Source organism: Anolis sagrei, chromosome 6 (assembly GCF_037176765.1).
Source record: "Anolis sagrei isolate rAnoSag1 chromosome 6, rAnoSag1.mat, whole genome shotgun sequence".
Taxonomy (NCBI): domain Eukaryota; kingdom Metazoa; phylum Chordata; class Lepidosauria; order Squamata; family Dactyloidae; genus Anolis; species Anolis sagrei.
This window is the reverse complement of record NC_090026.1, coordinates 66,841,328-66,865,440: the sequence shown is the minus strand read 5'-3', so window position 1 is coordinate 66,865,440 and position 24,113 is coordinate 66,841,328. Positions and strand designations below refer to the sequence as shown.

Sequence of the window (24,113 nt, the reverse complement as noted above, 5' to 3'; positions counted from 1 at the left end):
TGTTCCACATTGTTATTTATTAAACTCTAACATATCAGAAAGCACGGATGGTTTGTGTCATTTCTACTGTATTAATTACATTCTCACTTCCACCTCTCAAACTTTGGTAGCAGTTTGTTCTCTTCAAAGACACATAAAATGTACTCCTTGAATTATTGCGATCATTTCTAGTTTTCTTTGTTGATATTGATAATCTGTTTTATCTAAAACTGAGTAAATGCATTAAAATATGAGTATAAAACTTTAAAAAAAACAAATTAAATCTTTTACGTCATGGAACACAAAAATATTAAAACATGGGACATTTCAACCTACAGTTTAAAACTATACCACACCCACACACACCCTGCAATCCCACTCATCTCACCCTCAGAAGCAGGCTGTTTTTCATCATTTCATAAACGCCTGATGACAGAGTTATATTTGCCTACAAAAGGTGTCTCTAAGAAGGGATTTCCAGAGTCTGGAAGCAGCTCTCTTCTCATCCATTTTTACCCAAATCTTAACATTACAAAAAGATAAGTAAAGGTTTTCCCTTGACGCTAAGTCCAGTCATGTCCAACTCTTGGGGGTGGGGGGGTGCTCATCTCCATTTCTAAGCCGAAGAGCCAGCATTGTCTGTAGACACCTCCAAGGTCATGTGGCCAGCATGACTGCAAGGAGCACCATTACCTTCCCACTGGAGCGGTACCTATTGATCTACTCACATTTGCATGTTTTCAAACTGCTAGGTTGGCAGAAGCTGGGCCTGACAGCGGGCGCTCACTCCTCTCCCCGGATTTGAACTGGCAACCTTTCAGTCAGCAAGTTCAGCAGCTCAGTGGTTTAACCTGCTGCTAGGTTGGCAGAAGCTGGGGCCATCAACTTTTCAGTCCATCGAACCATCAACCTTTCAGTTAGCAAGTTCAGCAACTCAGCGGTATAACCTGCTGCACCACTGGCAGCTCTACAATAAGATAAAGTTCCATTTATTTTAAAATCCAATTTTTAATGTAAATTATTATTTATTATTTACAGCTTTTATATTCCGCCCTTCTCACCCCGAGGGGACTCAGGGCAGATTAGTGTACACATAAATGGCAAACATTCAATGCCAATTTTTGACATACAAACATATACAGACATACACAGCAGCTATTTAACTTTTTCTGGCCGCCAGGGGAGCTGTCGCTTTCATCGTCCATCTGCGACGCTGATGAAGCACTTCTGCATTCCCCGCATGCTTCCCCGCTGGAATGCTTTGCTGGAGTCATAGAATCATAGAATCAAAGAGTTGGAAGAGACCTCATGGGCCATCCAGTCCAACCCCTTGCTAAGAAGCAGGAATATTGCATTCAAATCACCCCTGACAGATGGCCATCCAGCCTCTGTTTAAAAGCTTCCAAAGAAGGAGCCTCCATGTCTTCTTTATGGCCCCATAAATCAGTTAATTTAGCCTCCCCACTTTAAGGTGGTACCTAATTTTTCTACTTGACAGATGCAACTGTCTTTCGGGTTACAAAGGTCAACAACAGGCTACACATAATTGGTTGGAAACCCACTCCAACCCGGGCTGGCTTCGAACTCATGACCTTTTGGTCAGAGTGATCTTAATGCAGCTGACACTCAGCCAGCTGCGCCACAAAGACATTTATATCAAGATATGTATTTAGATATAGATTATTGGGAGACTTTATAACCTGTATAAATAACTACTTGTAAATAGATCCCAATGTTTTCAACAAGAATCTCATGAGAGGTTAGGTAGATTTACAACACCTATTCAAAAGTCTCTCCTTTTACAATTCCCAATAAGCCAAAGACAGTATATTTGGTACACACTTTGTTACATTATTTAAATTATTGTGAGACAAGATATTTTAAACAAATGGTTAAGTACTTTCAGGACACCCAGAAAGATGACACTTATCACATATAAACCACAAACTATACTGATTCCTCAAAAAAGTATGGAAATGGGACTTGCTGGAAATCTAACGAACAAAATATGGGCATGAGAAATACAGACCAATTTACTGTGTGTGAAATGACCAGTTTGTTTGATGTCCATTATTTATAGAATCATAGAATCAAAGAGTTGGAAGAGACCTCCTGGGCCATCCAGTCTATTTGCCAAGAAGCAGGAATATTGCATTCAAATCACCCCTGACAGATGGCCATCCAGCCTGTTTAAAAGCTTCCAAAGGAGCCTCCACCACACTCTGGGGCAGAGAGTTCCACTGCTGAACGGCTCTCACAGTCAGGAAGTTCTTCCTCATGCTCAGATGGAATCTCCTTTCTTGTAGTTTGAAGCCATTGTTTCGTGTCCTAGTCTCCAGGGAAGCAGAAAACAAGCTTGCTCCCTCCTCCCTGTGGCTTCCTCTCACATATTTATACATGGCTATCATATCTCCTCTTAGCCTTCTCTTCTTCAGGCTAAACATGCCCAGCTCCTTAAGCCGCTCCTCATAGGGCTTGTTCTCCAGACCTTTGATCATTTTAGTCGCCCTCCTCTGGACACATTCCAGCTTGTCAATATCTCTCTTGAATTGTGGTGGAGATTTCTTCAGTCTTAGATCATATCAGGAGCATAGAGTAAAATTAATGCATGTTTCAATCACCAGAGTGTGTCCAAGAAACAACCTAGGACAAAATAAAGACTGACAAAGTCTACATACATTTTCATTTGCAGAATCAACTCTGGGTTGCATTCCCATGTGTGTATGTGTATAGTAACACATAGATGCAACTGCATTATTCCTCCCAGAGGTATGGTTTTTCCGTTTGATGCAGAATATTTTTCTTCTTTCCTAATCTCAAAGCAAGGCAGTGTAAAGAATCACTCTCTCGAGACTTCTTAGAGATAAGAGTTCTGTCCCAAAAAGTAAAATTGTACTTCTCGTTTCCTATAAAATACTACTTGTGTTTGGTTTAGCAGCAGACACCAGTTGAAGGTGCAGGTTACAGTAGTATGTAAGAAAGCGAGCCCTTGGTTTGCCTAACAAGGTTTCGGTGGTAAAAGAATTCCTCAGTGCTGAATTGCCCTTTGCTGCTGCAGGTAGGCCTTTGTGGAATGTCTCCGAGTCTGACATTCTCATAGCAAGAGCATTATAGGCCAAGGGACAGCCGCCGGCAAAGGGATGAACAAAGAGCCTCCCAGGTCTCTTCTCCTTTGCAAACATGCCACTTAAGATTGTGCAATTCAATAGCAGAAAGCAAGCCGCAAAGTGAATGGGAAGTCAAGTTTCTAGGGGGGAATCGTGGAGTGGTTTCGTTAAAGAGCCCCTGACCTGAGTGGATGATGGCCAAACAAAGGAAGTGTCAAAAGCTGGCTGCATTTGCATGTTCTTTGTGTGGAAAAGAATGCCTGGAATAAATCAGATACCACATTTCAGAGTGGCAGAGATAGGAATTAAGTTTTCCTAGTGAAGTGCAGGGTCCACTCCAGGATTTCCGCCCAGACTATTCAGCCTTTTTTTTTTACCGAGTCGAGCCCATAATCCTGCATAATTTTTTCCTCTCTAAAATCTCAGTTACTTCAATGGGGATAAACAGGCTAATTCCATCCAGCAGCTCTACACCTGAGTGCACTTCTCAATTTTCTCCCCCCACAAATTGCAGGAAAGAGGATAAGTGAAAATGTACAGAAGAACCATAGCTAGTCTAATACCACGAAAGGAATTCAACGTCTTCTTGTTGAATCATAGGGAGCCGTTTTACACTGAGCTATACTAGTGTCATGTTGCCAGGGCTCTGCCTTATTTAGGTAGAGATGAACCAAACTCCCAGTTTTATCAAACAGTTAAATTAAAAGAGCACTTACTTGCTCGCTGTTTTAATAGACCAAAATATAAAACATAAAGATAGCACTCAGCCTCAGAATAAACAAAAACTGATAGCAAAGGCTACACTGTAGTCAAAGGGTCCAGTCCAGTGGCCAAACGCTGAGAGTTCAATAAACAAAGTCTAGGGATCAAGAGTCTATACCGTAGTCAAAAGCTAGTCCAAAGTTCAAGGTTCCAGGGTTCCAAGATTACAGGAAACAGGTCAGGATACCGAAAATCCAAGACCTGGGGGGAAAACCAGCAACATCCACCACCAAAATATGACAATACTTTTCTCCCAAATATCATTGCCAAGGCTAGTTCCTTATATCCAGAAACACCCAGCTACAACCCATCTCTTGCATACCTCCACCCTTAATTGCTTTCACCCCTGAACTCTTACTTACAGATTACTAAACCCTTTAGAAGTAATACTTACATTAACCCTTCCATCACCAAGCACCATCAACTGCAGAACATATGACAACTACTGGTCAATCCTAAAGGAGTATTTTCTTCTGGGTTCCAGGAAATATACTTTGCTAATGTTATCTAGAACTATCTGGTATTCAATAACAAGTTTCCAAATAGAGCTGGAGATGAAAAGAGGGCAGCGAAAGGAAATTCTGGCAGAATTGAAAAACTTAAACCAGCAATATGACCTCTTGATTGCTAATGATATTGAGAGGAAAATCAGGTACAATAGGTACAACTTCTTTGAGAATGCAAACAAGCCAGGCAAATTTCTTGCCTGGCAGCTGAAAGGTACAAAGAAATCCCAACTGATTACCAGAATAAGAAACAATGGTGAGACAATTACAAACTTGCAGCAAATCCAGACAATTTTTGAAAAATATTACTCAAAGCTCTACAAAAAAGAACAGGAAGACTTAGACAAGACCATTCAATTTGTTAATGAGACCAAGATTGTAAGATTAACTGAAGCAATGAAAGCTAATCTAGATAGATCAATTTCACCAGACGAACTAATGGAAACAATAGATAAGATTAGGCCACATAAAGCTCCTGGCCCAGATGGTCTTTCCCCACTCTATTATAAAACTTTTAAAGAAGAGCTGACACCATTACTGGTGTCTGTAATGAATAAAGTCTTGGAAAAAGGTGAGATTCCAGATTCTTGGAAAGAATCCACAATTGTACTAATCCCAAAATCAGATAAAGACCTAGACCAAATTAAAAATTACAGACCCATCTCGCTTCTAAATTGTGACTATAAATTATTTACTACAATCTTGGCAAACAGACTCAAACAGACATTAGCAGAAATCATTCATAAGGATCAAGCGGGATTTCTACCTAATAGATACCTGAGCCAAAATGTCAGAACAATTCTGAATGTTTTGGAGGTAGCGGAGAGCGACCCCAATAAAGATTTAGCATTGTTTTTTTTGGATGCGGAAAAAGCTTTCGACCAGGTCAGCTGGGTTTATTTGGAAAAGGTCTTGGATTTATATGGGGTGGGCCATCGCTTTAGAAAAGCAGTGGGGGCAATATATTCTAAGCAATCTGCTAAGATAAAAATAAATGGACAGCTGACAAAAGCCATAGATATACAGAAAGGGACTAGACAAGGCTGTCCACTTTCGCCATTACTATTCATTTTGGGATTGGAAATTTTGAGTATAAGAATTAGGGATGACAATGAAATTGAAGGGTTCAAAGTAAAAGGCCAGGAAATCAAAATCAGAACATATGCAGACGATATGGTTTGTATTTTATCTAATCCAACACAGAGCGTTCCAAAATTATTAGAGGTAATCAAATTGTATGGAGAGGTTTCGGGTTTTAAAATAAATAAAGATAAATCTAAATTTATTACAAAAAATTTAGACACTAAAATTATTAGGAAATTAGAGGAAGTGGCTAACTGTAAAGTAGTCCCGAAGATAAAATATTTGGGAATAACTATCACAAGCAAGAACATCGACTTGTTTCAAAATAATTATGTGAAGACATGGTCGGAGATCAAAGGAAATTTGAACAATTGGCAAAAGCTACCATTAACATGGCTGGGCAGGATTGCAATTATTAAGATGATGATACTTCCCAAAATGCTTTTCTTTTTTCAAAGCATACCTATTATTAAAGGGACTAAAATTTTCAATTTGTGGAAGAGGGATATCATGAATTTCATTTGGGCAGGGAAAAAAGCCAGGATTGCTTACAAAAATTTAATTGATACCAAAGAGAGGGGAGGACTAAATTTACCAGATTTAAAAACCTACTATGAGGCTGCCTGCATGAGCTGGGTCAAAGATTGGATACAATTCCGGAACATAAATCTACTAAATTTAGAAGGACATGGAATCAGATACGGATGGCATTCTTACCTCTGGTATGAAGGAGAGAGATTAAATAAGGCATTCAATAAACATGTAATTAGGGGAAGCTTAATAGATGTTTGGAAAAGATACAAATTAGGGATGGAATCCAAAACACCCCTGTGGCTGAGGCCAATAGAAGCCATTGGGAGACCCACCTGCAAGGATGATGTCAGAACATACGGGGAACTACTTATCAGGTCCAATGGCCAATGGGCACTGAGGGGAAAAGACGAATTGGGTATTAAAGATTGGTTCCGATATCATCAATTATACGATAGATTCAAAAAAGACGAGAAGAGGGGATTTGCTTCCAAAAAATCAGATCTGGAAACTATATTAGATAAAGGGGAAAAAGGATTAATAGCCAGATTATACAAATATATTTTACACTATAATTTGGAAGATAATCGTGTTAAAACCCCCATGATCTCATGGGCAAAAGATTTAGGGAGAAGCATAGATTTTGACACCTGGGAAAACCTGTGGAACAATGGATTTAAATTTACAGTGGCAGCTTCAATTAGAGATAATGTATATAAAATGTTCTACAGATGCTACATAACTCCAACCCTCCTAGCCAAAATGGACAAGTCACAAACAGGATCCTGTTGGAGATGCAAAAGAAAGAAAGGGACTTTCTTTCACGTATGGTGGTCGTGTGAACTGGTGCAGATCTATTGGAAAAGAATAATAAAGGAAACAAATAAAATGATTTACAACAAAGTAAAAAAGAACCCAGGGATGTGCCTATTAGGGATATTCAGAGACAGCTTAGAACAGCCAGAGAGAGAAATCTGCTTGTACAGCTTTGCGGCTGCACGCATTACAATTGCCAAAAATTGGAAAGGGGAGAAAACATTAAGCATCAAAGATTGGAAGGATAAATTGTGGGATTATGCACAGATGGCTAAGATTTCAAGCAATTTGAAATATGAAAATAATGAAATATTTGAAAGAAACTGGAAGCTGGCCTTAGCATACTTGACGGGAGAGCTAAAGAAATAAAAACAAGAGGAATTTATTGAATTAGAAGTATAGAGGGTTAAATAAGTTGTGCATAAATCCTGCGTGGATTAGTGACGGAAGTCAAGGTGGTGGGTAGCACTGGGGGTGGGTGGAGGGGTAACTGTATGGAGGGTTGTTTGTGTATGTGTGTTTGTTTGTGTATGTGTACATTTTTGCAACATATATGGTTGGTGTATTATCTTTTCAAAATAAAATTTAATTATTAAAAAAAAAAAAAAAAAAAAAAAAAAAAAAAAAAAAAATAACAAGTTTCCATCCAAACATAAGGCCAAACATAGAATCATTGAATTGTAAGAGTTGGAAGAGACCATATAGGCCATCTAGTCCAACCCACTGCCATGCAGGAAAAGCATAATCAAAGCATTCACTAGAGATGGCCATCCAGCCTGTTTTAAAATCTCCTGCAAGGGAGACTCCACCATACACTGAAGCAGTGAGTTCAACTGTTAAACTGCTCTTACTATCAGGAAGTCCTTCCTAATGTTTAGGTGGAATCTCTTTTCCTGCCATTTGAATCCATCACTCCATGCCCTAATCTCCAGAGCAACAAAAAATATGCTTGCCTCTTCCACAATGTGATATCCTTTCAAATATTTAAACATGGCTACCATGTCCCCCCACAACCTTCTCTTCTCCCAGATAAACATACCAGGCTCCCTAGGCCTCCTTAAGCCTTGATCATTTTGGTCACCCTCCTATTTTCAATACCCTTTTTGAAATGTGGTGCTCAAAACTAAACAGTACTCCAAATGAATTCGGACCAAAGCAGAATAGAGAGGGACTTTGACTTCTCTCAATCTAAATGCTATACAGGCAGTCCCCAAGTTATAAACAAGATAGGTCCTGTTTGTTCTTAAGTTGAATTTCTATGTAAGTTGGAACAGGCAATTTTTTTTAGATGTAACAAAATAAAATCAACTGCAACATCAGAGAAACATTACAATCACATTGCACATTTTAAAAATAGTATCATGGCTGAGAGAATAAAGTGCTGAGTGAGGAGGGATCAGGGAATGTGCAATTGTTTCTAGACAAAGCCCAAGGAAAGTGCCAGGTGTGCTTCAATTCAAATTAAGGCCACAGCTGGAAAAATACTGCCCTTAGGCATTTACATAATAGGATTACAGATGGGAGGGTCAACGAAAGTGTGAGAACTATAGCGAGATCGATCTCATTCTCTGGTGGAACTGCCTAATCAAATGCACAGGGGAACATCCAGGTTTTTGACTCCTTGCAGAAAGTGGAAAGGGTAGGGGCCAATCTGATCTCTTCGGATAACGAGTTCTAGAGCCAAGGGGCCACCACCAAGAAGGCCCTCTCTCTCGTTCCCACCAGCCGCGCTTGAAACGGAGGCAGAAGCAAGAGCAGAGCCTCTCCAGATGATCCTAAAGTATGTGCTGGTTCGTAGGGGAACATGCGATCGCAAAGATCTATATAAATAATAATGTAATGTTCGTTTGTGGGATTAACATAACTCAAAAACCACTGGGTCAACTGACAATAAATTTGGACACAATACACCTATTAGGCCAACAAATGACCATCAGTCACAAAAACATTGAAAAACACAGAAGAGACTTAAAAAGCAAAAAAACAACAACAAATACATTACAACGCATGCGCAAAACCACATATATACACAAACACACATATATACACATATACACAATTATATGCAGAAATATATACACACATATATGCACACACAAAACACATACACATAAAGGGGGAAGGAAGGACAGAAAGAGAAAAGGAGGAAGAGAAAGAGGGAAAGAAGGAGGAAGGAGAGAAATAAAAAAATTGAAAGAGGGAAGGAAGGAGAGAAGGAACGAAAGAAAGAGGGAGGGAAAGAAGGAAGTAAAGAGACAAGGAAGGGTGGAATCAAAGAGCAAAGGAAGCTAGAAAAGAAACAAGTAGAGAAGGAAGAAAGAAGAGAAAGTAGAAGGGAAAGAAAAAGAGGGGCGGAAGGAAGGAGAGAAAGAGGAAAAGTTGGCCACAGCAACGCGTGGTGGGTACAGATAGTCAAATAATAAAAGAACAAGTTATAGGTGGCAGCACACTGTTGGCTAGAAGTATATTATTATTGTACAGATCAAAATTTATCAATCCACTTTGGTACAGGAATTGGAAAAAATAATTTTATAGAACAAGAATGCACATCCTTAGCATGATTTTTGGATTCCTGTAACATTTCTTCAGATTAATTTGGTACCCTTTGGAAACAAACTCCACATTTAACCTCTACACATATTCCCATGTCACGTAAGGATTTCAGCAGTTCAACTGGAATATCAGAGTTACTCTCCAAGTGATAAGGCTACACAGACAGGTTCTATTTGAATGGTAACATTTTAATGCTATTTTGTACTTTGTCAACATCATAATTATCTCCAGTAAAGTACAAAGAAGCCACTGTTTTGTAAATCGAAGAGATTCCACACAAAGATAAAGATTGCAACCCAGCCAAAACAACTTTTTTGAAAAGAATAAAGGACATTGGTTTCAGTGGATGATTTTAGAATGCACTAAAACCTATTAATGGGGCTTGGTGCTGGTGAATTTGGGTGGTTGGATCATGTTCTGGGTGTATTTTGCCAAATGACTCGTGGTCACAGCCTTGTATTATTCATATCAAAATAGGCCATGAAAAACGTAAGACCTTATGTCCTAATCCAACTGAATTGAAGAAGAATTAACTTCCCTATGGAAGTTAAATCATTCATCTGAAACAGAAGTTGGTTTTCAAGGGAGACATGTACAGGACATGTGTGCTCAACTCCTTTGCAGAAGTAAACTTTCCTGTAAATACACAGCTGTTAGCAAAGCAATAATCTCAGGCTGAGTCCCATGCACACAGCCAAGGCTATGCACTTCTTATGCATTTGTTATGCATTTGCATGTCAAGAGCATAAAAATAGCAGTGACACAGAAGAAAGGATCTGCACTACAAAATGATGCCACCACATAGGTGTTTATATTTTTAAATTGCCTCGAACAGGCAGGATTACTTTTAATATATGTGTGTTGTGGCGACAATTTTCATGCTTATATTTTGTTTTGTTAATCTTATGGTTATGTTGTTTTTACTTTGTATGTTTTGTGAGGTTACCTGGGAACTGCTCTGAGTCCCCTCGGGGAGATGGAGCGGTGTATAAATAAAGTATTATATTTATTATTATTATTAACGCTGGAGGGTGGCAGAACTCAGCAATGTTAATGATGTAGCATTAGCCCCATGTTTCTTGCCATGTGTACTTCTATTGGCTGGATTGTGTTTGCATATTTGTAAAGAGATTTTGTTTATGAAAGTGCTTCTGCTCCAGGTAGTATAAATAAACTTCAGTTCTTTACATGAAGTACGAGTATTTTTTTAAGTAAGGTCCGTTTTGTGGTAGACACTAGTAGTTCGCGCGCATACCGCAACGAGCGCGTGCGTCGTGTACCGGCATGCCTCGGGAACAACTGTGCTCAGTTTCCGCTCTGTAGCTAACCTGTACGGTTCTCTTCTGTGCTTTAAAAATGTTTAGGACTATCAACTCACCTGCCACATGTGAGGTTCGCTCAGTGATGCGGTTTTTGTCAGCAAGGAACCTGCCTGCTGCAGAAATTCATTGATAGATTTGTCAAGTGTACGGTGATACTGTTATGAGTGAAAGCAAAGTGCGTAAGTGGGTACGACAATTCAAAGATGGCCGTGACAATGTCCATGATGAGGACCGCTCCGGTCGCCCTTCTTTGATTACAGGCGATTTGGTGGCTTCAGTTGAAGCGAGGATTTATGAAGAGGGTATTTTAAAATTGGTTCATAAGTATGATAAGTGTTTGAACAAACTTGGCAACTATGTTGAAAATTAGAGTGAAGTATGTACTTTCTGAAAATAAATTTACTTTTTTTAAATGAACTTTCGTTGTGTACTTATGTTCCAACAGACCTTACTTAAAAAATACCCCTCGTATTAATTGGGATGGTTGGCCCATTGGGTCCATTATTTAAATGCCCTCAGATAAGTAGTCTGTACTATCAGAACCCAAATCAATGCTCTGGCAAAGGTGTGGCAGAAGGTTCTTTGGTTTCTGTCAAGGCCCTTGGCTGATGAAGGAACACACTAAATCTAACTCCCTGGTTTGCTGCTGCCCTAACAAAGCCACTGTTAGCAGTCATGGTGATGGCCTTTAAAGCATCTCCTGTCCCAAAAATGGTCAGCGAACGCTGACTGATTTTGGAACTAGGCACTAACTTTAAGGCACGTTCAGAGGGCTGATCTGGCACTACATTGATTTTTTCCATGAGCCGCATGGCTCGACTTTTCTCTCCTGTGCCTCCCAAAGTCTCTAAGATTACCTGAAAATCTTTAACTGCAGATTCACAAGCAAACAGCTCCTTGTCCTTCATGAACCCTTCCAGCTGTGGAAGCACACTCTCTTCTCTCTCCTGTGCTGCCTGCTCAGACAGGACTTTTTCCTTAAAGACCAAGTAACAGCCTCCGTAACTGAGGGCAGAGACATAGGTAATCAGAGTAGTAATATCCAAGTTAACCCTATTGCACATATCTACTCTGACTTCTGTAGGAAAAGCTACGCTTGCTATTAAAGCATCCCGATCGACTTTTGTGACTAGAAAGCATTCATCTCTATCATCAGAATCACTAGAACTCAAGTGGAGGTCTTCCTTGGTATGTTCCATCAATGCATTCACAGCAACTATGTCCCCCCGCACAGATATGCCCATCTCTTTCAGTCTCTCTGCCACTGGGCAAGACACGCCATTGTAGAATGCAAAGATAATATGTGGGTTATTGTATTGCACCAGTTGCTGATCACTTGCTTGTAGAAAATCTTCGGCTTGCTTAATGATGCTTTTGTCACCATACTGGCCTCTGCCCAACCAAATGTTGTGCAGCGCTTCAGCCTTTCGGCCAATTGCTTTCACCCAAGTGTGACCACTATTTGCAACAACGTCCACCACCAAACTCTGCTTTTCACCACATTTATCTTCGTAAGTAAAGGCACGGAGGACAGCAACAACCTCCTCCAAGTTCTCCGCAGATTCAATGATGGCTTGCAGATGAGTGAGGTTCGTACTCTGCAGATGAGATTCTTTGATGGCCACCTTTCCAGCCTCCACCTTATGTAAGAACTTTAACTCCGCTTTCAGTCTGCTGCAGAGTTTTGAACCCCCTTCTATGCCACCTTTCTGGGACCTGCAAAGAACCTCTGCCCTCTTGATCAGCTCCTTGGCAACAGCAATTCTCTCACACAGCAAGGATTGCACAGACATGCTGGTAACATTATTCCTGAAAATGATAAGAAAAACCATATTGTTAGTGGGAGCTGTAAAATTAACACACCAATGTGGGTTTCTCAAAGCATTCCTTTTCTCCCCCAAAAAAGAAAATTTCAAGGCAGCACACAAAAATATGTGTTTTAAATAACATGTTTCTTTAATTTAGCAAATGTGGACATTCTAATAGCCCATTTACATATCAAAGATTTTGTAGAAATAGTAAAAAAAAAGAAATGAGAGATTTTGAGTTCAAGATGCTTGAAAAGGGGGGCAGAAAATCTGGAGTATTGCATGGAATTATCAACATATTGTCAAAGGCTTTCATGACCGGAATCGTTGGGTTGTTGTTGTAGGTTTTTTCGGGCTACGTGGCTATATTCTAGAGGCATTCTCTCCTGACATTTTGCCTGCATCTATGGCAAGCATCCTCAGAGGTAGTGAGGTCTGTTGGAACAAGGAAAATTGAGTTTATATATCTGTGGAACGACCAGGGTGGGACAAAGAACTCATCTGCTGGAGCTAGGTGTGAATGTTTCAACTGACCACCTTGATTAGTGTTTGATGGCCTGGCAGTGCCTGGGGCAATCATTTGATGAGAGGTGATTAGATGTCCCTGATTGTTTTTCCTCTGTTGTTTTGCTGTTGTAATTTTAGAGTTTTTTTAATACTGGTAGTCAGATTTTGTTCACAGAAATGCTGGACCACCCTAACAACCACCATGTCAGACTACACAGAGAAGCCATTGAAATCCACGAGCATGTGGACAATTTCAACAGAAAGGAGGAAACCATGAAAATGAACAAAATCTGGCTACCTAAAAAACTCTAAAATTACAACAGCAAAACAACAGAGAGGAAACAATCTGGGACATCTAATCACCTCTCAACAAAAGATTGCCCCAGGCACTGCCAGGCCATCAAATGCTAATCAAAGTGGTCAGTTGAAACATTCACACTTAGCTCCAGCAGATAAGAGTTCTTTGTCCCACCCTGGTCATTCCACAGATATATAAACCAATTTTCCTAGTTCCAACAGACCTCACTACCTCTGAGGATGCTTGCCATAGATGCAGGCGAAACATTATTATTATTATTATTATTATTATTATTATTAACTTTATTTGTACCCCGCTAGCATCTCCCGCAGGACTCGATGCGGCTTACACAGGCCGAAGCCTCAAACACAATACAATAGAAAACATAACACGACAATAACAAAGCAAACATCAGGAGAGAATGCCTCTAGAACATGGCCATATAGCCTGAAAAACCTACAACAACCCAGTGATTCCAGCCATGAAAGCCTTCGATGGTTCCAGGGATGATTGTGTAGGCAGGCACTCCAGTTTAAGTTTAATCCATTCAGACCATATAGCCTGAAAAAACCTACAACAACCCAGCTATCAAAATGCTTATCTATTCACACCAAGATGCTAAGACAACCCAATTTAAGAATCTTTGGCAATTTTTTGCTGTGAAGTAGAGTTCATAGTGATGGAGGGAATGAATCTTTTCTGCCATATATCTTTCAAAACCTTATACCATAATCACATTAATAATCTAAAAGAAGGTGTACAAAGCCCAATTTTCTATTGCCTTTCAATAGTTTTGACCTTTACTTCTAAAACACATTTAAACATGCATACAAAATAGAAGAGAGAACTATAGATTTACTGAATTCTTTTTTTAAAAAATACTCCGAAGGTGCAATGTGCCAACACTTTTCTAAATGGCGCACACTAATAAAATGTCAATGTGCTTAATAAAATGTCTATGCACTTCCTACAGTTTTTATTTTGTTTCATTCTCAGAAAATATAAAGATAGTATAGGGTGCTAACAGATGGATGCCACTAAAACCTCCTGCAACTGTAATAAAAATCCTTTTGGTTACACAAATGCTGCCACCTGCTGGACTTGGGAAGTCTGACTTGGCCACGGTGGTACACGCTTTGGTCACATCCCGCCTCGACTACTGCAACGCTCTCTACGTGGGGCTGCCCTTGAAGACGGCCCGGAAGCTCCAGCTAGTCCAGCGCGCGGCAGCCATGTTGTTAACCGGAGCGGGACGCAGGGAGCGCACAACGCCCTTGCTGTCCCAGCTCCACTGGCTGCCGATTGGCTACCGGGCCCAATTCAAGGTGCTGGTGCTAACCTACAAAGCCCTAAACGGTTCCGGCCCAAAGTACCTTGAGTACCGCATCTCGGCCTACGAGCCCATGAGGACCTTGAGATCATCCGGGGAGGCCCTTCTCTCTGTCCCGCCTGCCTCACAGGCACGCTTGGCGGGGACTAGAGAGCGGGCCTTCTCGGTGGTGGCCCCCCGGCTGTGGAACTCCCTCCCTGCTGAAATTAGACAGGCGCCTTCCCTCATGGCCTTCCGTAAGGGCCTGAAGACCTGGCTCTTCGAAAAGGCCTTCAATTAATGTGCTATGTTTTGGAATGACCACCAGAATGGACTATGACCACGAGATTGACTATGACCCAAACAAGACGAAGCGGATTTTTAGTTTAATTAGTTGTGTGTTAGTTGATGTGCGTCATGATCTTGATCTACTGTAACTGTTGTCTCTATGTTCTTTGTTCTGTACACCGCCACGAGTCGCCTTCGGGCTGAGAGTGGGGGTTAACAAATGTAAATAATAAATAAATAAATAAATAAGGACAGCAGGACAATCATTCATTTCAAAATAGCACAAGAGTGAGCTATTTGTGGAATCCCTTCAGTGATTGTTCGACTGCAACTCCTATCAACCCTGCCCAGCAAAGCCAAAAATGAGGAATGACAGGAGCCTAACAAGCTGGTCATTCCTGCTTTTGAGAGAGGCAAGCAAAGACAGAATAGAACCTGACCCACCACTTGGACACAAGGAGAGCCCTTTTTCCTAGAGAAGTCTGCTGTTCCCTCACCAATTATGCATCTCAACCATTTACTTACCCAATTGTCTTAACAAACCTGTACTGCAAGGTATACAGGGCAAAGGGTTTTAGCAAAACATTTGCCTTACTGTGTACTCTACTGATTCACTTTGTTGCTGGAGATGTGAAAGCCCGGGGACAGGGGAGTGAAAACTTTTGAGAAAACCCAATTTTCCTCCCTAGAAAATGGGGAAAACAAAATTGTAAAGTGAGATGAAATATGACATATTGTCTTTTAAAATGATGTATAAAACTTTTCAAACAAGGGATCCTTTTTCCATGGAAAAAATATTTCTAAAAACAATCCAACAGGAAAACTGTTCAGCAGTGGAACTCTCTGTGTGGTGGAGGCTCCCTCTTTGGAAGCCTTTAAACAGAGGCTGGATGGCCATCTGTCAGGGGTGATTTGAATGCAATATTCCTGCTTCTTGGCAGGGGGTTGGACTGGATGGCCCATGAGGTCTCTTCCAACTCTTTGATTCTATGATTCCTCTCACATATTTGTACATGGCTATCATATCTCCTCTCAGCCTTCTCTTCTTCAGGCTAAACATGCCCAGCTCCTTAAGCCGCTCCTCATAGGGCTTGTTCTCCAGACCCTTGATCATTTTAGTCGCCCTCCTCTAGACACATTCCAGCGTGTCAATATCTCTCTTGAATTGTGGTGCCCAGAATTGGATACAATATTCCAGGTGTGGTCTAACCAAAGTAGAATAGAGGGGTAGCATTACTTCCCTGGATCTAGACACTATGCTCATATTGATGCAGGCCAAAATCCTATTGGCTTTTTTTGCTGCCCAGTACATTGTTGCCTGAAGTCCCCTGTGGCGCAGAGGGTTAAACCGCTGTGCCAACAGGACTGAAGACCGACAGGTCGCAGGTTCGAATCCAGGGAGAGGCGGATGAGCTCCCTCTATCAGCTCCAGCTCCTCATGCGGGGACATGAGAGAAGCCTCCCACAAGGATGATAAAAACATCAAATCATCCGGGCGTCCCCTGGGCAACATCCTTGCAGATGGCCAATTCTCTCACACCAGAAGCGACTTGCAGTTCGCTCCTGACACGACAAAGAAAAACCATTGTTGGCTCATGTTTAACTTGTTGTCTACGAGGACTCCAAGATCTTTTTCACACGTACTGCTCTTGTACTGTGTTGGTTAAATATATACAGTCATATTTCATGAAATGACTAGTCCAGGCATGGACAAACTTCAGTCCTCCATGTGTTTTGGACTACAACTCCCACAATTCCTAGGAATTGAGCAAGTTCTAGTCCAAACCATCTGGAGGGCCAAAGTTTGCCTATGCCTGGACTAAGTATTCGGATTGACAATACTCAGGCCCCTTCCACACAGCTGTATAAAATCCACATTGAACTGGGTTATATGCCAGTGTAGATTAAAGATAAACCAGTTCAAAGCAGCTATTGTGGATTATCTGCCTTGATGTTCAGGGTGATATTACTGTGTGGAAAGAAGGGCCCTCACTATTGTTTTCAGCAAGGCTTGCTCCCAACAGGGGCCTAGTGTTGTTTTTTTCCCTCAAGAAAAGTAACATCCGACAAACCCTTGGCTGAAATGGAGCAGAAACGTCAAGAAAGTGAAGGGAGGTCTTCGTCCTGGGTTTTAGGAAACAACCTCCTCCTCCCACAAGGAGCTGAAGCGCTTTCCAGGTCGCAGCGGGGCTGAGGAGAATCACAGGGGCGAAGTTGCCGCCGCCATCTTAGCTGAGGGCACTCGGTGCGTCAAACATCCTTTTGCGCATGCGCCTTCCCCCAACGCCCTTTCCCGCTTCCTAGATGAAGACAGCCTGCCGGAGTTTCTCCTTCTAGCGCCACCTCCGTTCGTCCGAGGCAGCGTCATGCTCGCGCTTGCTGACCCGGCGTCCCAGCGTCCTTTGCGGCCTGAGTCATGACAAAGTCTGCACGTTGTCAACACCTCAGCAGCACTCCAGCTAAGAATGGTCATGGAATGGGTAATATTAAATTTATTATTTTATTTATTTATTTACTTTGCTTATATACCGCTGTATCTCAAGCCCGAAGGCGACTCACGGCGGTTCACAAACAGTAAAAACAGTAGAAACAGCAGTGGTTCCATACAACATATAACAATTGACTTAACACATTATCCATAAATTACCAATAAGCAATTACAATGCACAATTATTACAAAAAACAACCGTACCCAATCTTCTCATCATCCAAGCGTAGTCCAGGTTCGTTGTCCATTGTTCCATTCCTATGTTCCATTACCAGATTGCACTAAATTACTCAAACGCCTGCACAAACATCCAGATCTTCACCTTTTGGCGGAATACCATTAGAGATGGTGCTAGTCTAATGTCCGTAGGAAGGGCGTTCCACAGCCGAGGGGCCACCACCGAGAAGGCCCTATCTCTCGTCCCCGCCAGCCGAGCTTGAGAAGCAGGCGGGATCGAGAGCAGGGTCTCCCCGGAAGATCTCAAACTCCTGGTGGGTTCATAGGCAGAGATGCGGTCAGATAGGTAGCTTGGGCCGGAACCGTTTAGGGCTTTAAAGGCCAACGCCAGCACTTTGAATTCAGCCCGGTAGCAGATCGGTAGCCAGTGGAGTTGGCGCAACAGGGGGGTTGTATGCTCCCTGCGCTCCGCTCCTGTTAAAATCATGGCTGCCGAGCGTTGGACTAGTTGGAGCTTCCGAGCTGTCTTCAAAGGCAACGCCACGTAGAGAGCGTTGCAGTAGTCTAAACGGGATGTAACCAGAGCGTGGACTACCGTGGCCAAGTCAGACTTCCCAAGGTATGGGCGCAGCTGGCGCACAAGCTTTAGCTGTGCAAATGCTCCCCTGGTCACCGCCGAAACCTGGGGTTCCAGGCTCAGCGATGAGTCCAGGGTCACACCCAAGCTGCGGAACACGGTTTTTGTTCCTAGGTTATCCATGTCCTTTCTTAATTAGTTTATTTATTTATTTATTTCAATTACTTCTACCCCGCCCTTCTCACCCCCGAGGGGGGACTCAGGGCGGCTTACAAACGAAGGCACAAGTCGATGCCTAAATCAATAAACAAACAATACAATACAAGTTAAAAACATTAATACATAGTAAAATAGCAAAACAATCTCATGCTCAGTGTTCAGAGTCCGTTTATCTATTCCATTCCATTCGCCCTTGTTTATCGTCAGATCTTTCCTTAGCTGCCAGAATATCTAAAAGCTTGGTCCCATATCCAGATCTTCAATTTTTTTCTGAACGCCAAAAGGGAAGTTGCTGTTCTAATCTCCCCGGGGAGTGAGTTCCACAGGTGAGGGGCCACCACTGAGAAGGCCCTGCTCCTTGTCCCCGCCAACCTCACTTGTGATAGTGGCGGGGTCGAGAGCAGGGCCTCCCCAGAAGATCTTAAATTTCGAGATGGGATGTAGAGGGAGATCCGTTCGGACAAATACACTGGGCCGGAACCGTATAGGGTTTTGTAGGTCAAAACCAGCACTTTGAATTGTGCTCGGAATTAGATCGGCAGCCAGTGGAGCTGGCGTAACAGAGGGGTGGTATGCTCCCTGTACACCGCTCCGGTGAGTAATCTGGCTGCTTCTCGCTGGACTAGTTGAAGTTTCAGATCAGTCTTCAAAGGCAACCCCACGTAGAGTGCGTTGCAGTAATCCAACCGGGATGTAACAAGAGCGTGGACCACTGTGGCCAGATCTGACTTCCCAAGGTACGGGCACAGCTGGCGCACAAGTTTTAATTGTGCGAAAGCTCTCCCAGCCACCGCTGAGACCTGGGGTTCCAGGCTCAGCGATGAGTCCAGGATCACTCCCAAGCTGCGAACCTGCGTCTTCAGGGGGAGTGTAACCCTGTCTAACACAGGCTGTAACCCTATACCCTGTTCGGCCTTACGACTGACCAGTAGGACCTCTGTCTTGTCTGGATTCAATTTCAATTTGTTAGCTCTCATCCAGTCCGATACAGCGGCCAAGCACCGGTTCAAGGGCTGGACAGCCTCCTTGGTGACAGGTGGAAAGGAGTGACAGATTTGGACATCATCTGCGTAAAGATAACATCTCATTCCGAAACTCCGGATGATCTCCCCCAGCGGCTTCATGTAGATGTTAAATAACATCGGGGACAGAATTGAACCCTGTGGGACTCCATAAAAATGTTCTGTCATAAAAATGTGGGAAAACATGTCAGGCTACACAGAGAAGCCATTGAAATCCACAAGCATGTGGACAATTTCAATAGAAAGGAGGAAACCACGAAAATGAACAAAATCTGGCTACCAGTATTTTTAAAAACTCTACTGTCAGGACAGTAAATAAAGAGCAAGTCAAAAATCAGGGGATTCCAGACAAGAATCAATGAAGGCCAGCTAACAGCTCCCGACAAAGGATCACCAAGGCAGGAAGCAGCCAGGTTTTGATGCTGCAAGGCCATTCAATGATAATCAAGGTGGCCAGCTGTAACATTCATACTTGCCTCAAACAAACGAGTTCTTTCTCCCACCCTGGACATTCCGCAAATATATAAATATATATATATTAACTATTACATCTGGCCCAGCCATAGGTTTTTAAATCTTTGCATGTTAATATGTGATTTATTTAATTGTATTGTTTGTTTTGTTGTTTATTGCTTTCTTGTTTATTGATGTGTTGTTGGGCTTGGCCTCATGTAAGCCGCTCCGAGTCTCTTGAGATGGAGGCAGGGTATAAATAAAGGTTTTTTTTAATTATTATTATTATTATTATTATTTGCCTAGTTTCCAACAGACCTCAAAACCTCTGAGAATGCCTGCCATAGATGTGGGTGAAACATCAGGAGAGAATGCTTCTGGAACATGGCCCTACTGCCCGGAAAATTCACAGCAACTCAATGATTCCGGCCATAAAATTAACAACAGAAAAAACTTTTTTATATCCTGCCCCATCTCCCTGTAGAGACTCAGGGTTGGATGTTTCTTAGCTGAATATTTCTTAGCAGCATCAGCATTGGGAGGATTGTGAGGTAGAACTGAAGAAACACAGACATTCAGTGCCTGTCGAAGCCTCCTGGTGGCGCAGTGGGTTAAACCCTTGTGCCAGGAGGACTGAAGACTGACAGGTCGCAGGTTCGAATCCGGGGAGAAGCGGATGAGCTCCCTCTACCAACTCCAGCTCCTCATGCGGGGACATGAGAGAAACCTCCCACAAGGATGATAAAAACATCAAATCATCCAGGCGTCCCCTGGGCAACGTCCTTGCAGATGGCCAATTCTCTCACATCAGAAGCGACTTGCAGTTTCTCAAGTTGCTCCTAACACGATAAAAAAATGTCTGTCAGGCTGCAGCAGTTTTGTCTACAATCATAGAATCACAGAGTTGGAAGAGACCTCATGGGCCATCCAGTCCAACCTCCTGTCAAGAAGTAGGAATATTGCATTCAAAGCACCCCTGACAGATGGCCATCTAGCCTCTGTTTAAAAATCTCCAAAGGAGCCTCCACCACACTCCGGGGCAGAGAGTTCCACTGCTGAACAGCTCTCACAGTCAGGAAGTTCTTCCCCATGTTCAGATGGAATCTCCTTTCTTGTAGTTTAAAGCCATTGTTTCGCATCCTAGTCTCCAGAGAAGCAGAAAACAAGCTTGCTCCCTCCTCCCTGTGATTTCATCTCACATGTCATATCTCCTCTCAGCCTTCTCTTCTTCAGTCTAAACATGCCCAGCTCCTTAAGCCGCTCCTCATAGGGCTTGTTCTCCAGACCCTTGATCATTTTAGTCGCCCTCCTCAATAAAGCTTGAAGTTGTAAAGAATGGCTTGCCTGACCTGGTAGGCATTCCTTCTATTCTCTGCCATTCGCAATTTTAACTTGAAAACCAGTACAGTTCACCCCTTTGCACTCTAATCCATTATAATTACCCAGACAAATGTACGCTTTACATTCACTAGACGGTCCCCGTCCCCCCGTCCCCCCAATTTCTTTTGAGTTCATTACAATGGCAACACTTGGGCAAGGTTTTCAATGTAATGGATAATTGCTGCAAGTTATTTGCCATCACTTCAATACTCCCATTATAATAGTATTAGAAAGCACCTTGAGCTTTTGCTGCTGCACATAACTAATCAAGGAGCTATGCACAATTACATGTCAAAAATGTGATTACTGTAATCATGAATTAGCTCCATCTCACATATGGTTGCCACACGTGAGATGGCAAATTAGGAAAAGATGACTGGCTTACTGTCACCCAGTCTGATTGGTGCCTTATGGCAGAACTAAGGGTAGATTGATCCAGGTATGTTCTCTTCCTTGCCTACTATAGTTATAAATGCTTAACACTAAATGTGGACAGGTTGAAGATAGCATAGTTATTCTAGAATTCTTTCACACAAGTTACAACTACATATTAATAAACCATATACAGCTTTGCCGCTTTGAGTCTCCTTATGGAGAGAAAAAGAGGTGTATAAATAAACAACTTATATTTGGAAAGCTAATTTGTTGTTTTTTTTATGTGAATTGAAAGAGGTCGTCAACCTGTGGTCATCAACATGTTGATTTATAATCCAAATTAGCTGTACCCGCCACGCATTGCTGTGCCAACCTTCCCCTTTCTCTCCTTTCTCCTTCCTTCCCTTTTTCTTTCCTTCCTTCATTTCTTTTTCCCTTCCTTCCACCTTTTCTTTCCCTTCTCCTTTCTCCTTCTCTACCTATTCTTGGACTGCAACCCACAGCAGTCCTCCTGATAGATCTACCTACCTACCTACCTATCTCCATGTAATCTATCTATCTGGAGGATTGCTGGGAGTTGCAGTCCAGGAATAGAAAAATTGGAACTATGCAGGGATTGGGATGCTCTCAGAGAAATCTACGGAGAAGCAAGCTTGCAGCTTGGAAGCAGTGCATTTGGATCATCCTCCTCTCCTAAAAGGCTTGATCTAGGGGATGCTGGGAGCTGTAGTCCAGAAGAGAGTGTGGATATATTATTGTGTGTTTTGTTTGCTGGAGAGGGGGGTCATTTTGCGCATGCGCTATAGCGTCTTTTTGCTTTTTTTTTTGGCCTTTTAAGTCCCTTCTGTTGTGTTTGTCAGTGTTTTAATGAGTGATGGTCACTCGTTGGCCTGATCGGTGTATTGTGTCCAATTTGGTGTCAATTCGTCCAGTGGTTTTTGAGTTATGTTAATCCCACAAATGAGCATTACATTTTTATTTATATAACCTAAGAAGCAGAGGCAATGAGCGTTGTAGCCCAACAATATCTGCATGATTGCATGTTCCCAAACTCTAAAACATATCATTTTGCAATTGTTTGTGCCACTAAAACATACAGAACAGAGGCACTCTTCCATTACAACCTACTGAAGAAAAACACTTGATTGGTTAATCTCAGGAGCAGAGATCAGTCAGAAGGGGGTTACCTCTAACCCCTAAAGCAACAGATGTGTGCATGCCCAATATTAAACCACTTTTGATACGTAATATATTACCTGGAATGTACTTACTTGCCATTGAAAGTGCACAAGATCAAAATGCACATTTCTTGTATGGGTAATAATTTTAATACCATTTCACTTAGTACTGCAAGTTTCTCAGCTCTTACGGCAAGAATGGACAAGCAGAGGTTTTTCAAATGTTAGAGGTCAGTTCCCATCAGCCATCAACTAATATGTGTAACATATGGTAGTTTAACAACTGGAAGACCACATAGTCCTCAAACTTCTACCAAACAGCATGGAAAAGGACCCCAGGCTTTCCTTCCAAACAAAGTCAAGCTTCTTCTGTAGTCCTAACTTTGATGCACATCCTTGCATGGTTAGTGTGTAGGAGAGAGATGCTCCATCTAGATTTATGAAGAAACCAGCTCCTCCCTAAAGTTTTCTTAGAAACAATAAAAATAAAAGTGCTCTACCATTTCCCCTGAGCACTGATTTTGTGAACAGCCATCCTGTGTAACAAAGTCCCCTCTGGCCATTGATGTTGTTGTTCATTCATTCAGTCAGTCGTCTCCGAGTCTTCGTGACCTCATGGACCAGTCCACGCCAGAGCTCCCTGTCGGCAGTCACCACCCCCAGCTCCTTCAAGGTCAGTCCAGTCACTTCAAGGATGCCATCCATCCATCTTGCCCTTGGTCAGCCCCTCTTCCTTTTCCACTTTCCCCAGCATAATTGTCTTCTCTAGGCTTTGCTGTCTCCTCATGATATGGCCAAAGTACTTCAACTTTGTCTCTAGTATCCTTCCCTCCAGTGAGCAGTCGGGCTTTATTTCCTGGAGGATGGACTGGTTGGATCTTCTCGCAGTCCAAGGCACTCTCAGCACTTTCCTCCAGCACCACAGCTCAAAAGCATCGATCTTCCTTCGCTCAGCCTTCCCTAAGGTCCAGCTCTCACATCCATAGGTTACTACAGGGAATACCATGGCTTTGACTAGGCGGATCTTTGTTGGGCCATTGATACTTTATGAAAAAATATCACTCTCCTGTGGGGGGGGGGGGACACCACAGATGGGTGAAGATATTTATTTCAAGCAGTGCTACAAGTTTTTTTTTAAATGTAACATTCCAAGCTCTGGTATTCTGTGGCCCATTCTATGCTTAGTTAGATGTCTAGCTTGAACTAATTACATTTAATTCTGCCATTTATTGAAAATTCATAAGGATTTTGGAAATAAAGTTGATATGGAAAAAAGATACCCTGGCAAACTCAAGGTTTTTCCTGAGCATAAACTTTCCCCCCAGTACTTATGATTCAACTAGAAATATAAAACCTTAGACGAGAATGGCCTCTT

The 24,113-nt window shown here is 42.2% G+C and overlaps 1 protein-coding gene across 1 annotated transcript; it reads right to left on the bottom strand.

The window, feature by feature from the left end:
- Positions 1-9,504: 9,504 nt before the first annotated feature.
- On the bottom strand, positions 9,505-17,136 carry C6H7orf25 (chromosome 6 C7orf25 homolog). Its single transcript, XM_060781576.2, has 2 exons — positions 16,942-17,136; positions 9,505-12,468 (listed from the first exon to the last, which is right to left on the bottom strand). Exon 2 carries the CDS (start codon positions 12,450-12,452, stop codon positions 11,208-11,210), a length of 1,245 nt encoding a protein of 414 aa, XP_060637559.2. The 5' UTR covers positions 12,453-12,468; positions 16,942-17,136; the 3' UTR covers positions 9,505-11,207.
- Positions 17,137-24,113: the final 6,977 nt, after the last annotated feature.

Bases quoted from the DNA above. Each gene is read 5' to 3' on its own strand.
- C6H7orf25 (XM_060781576.2), bottom strand. From the start codon at position 12,452: ATGTCTGTGCAATCCTTGCTGTGTGAGAGAATTGCTGTTGCCAAGGAG.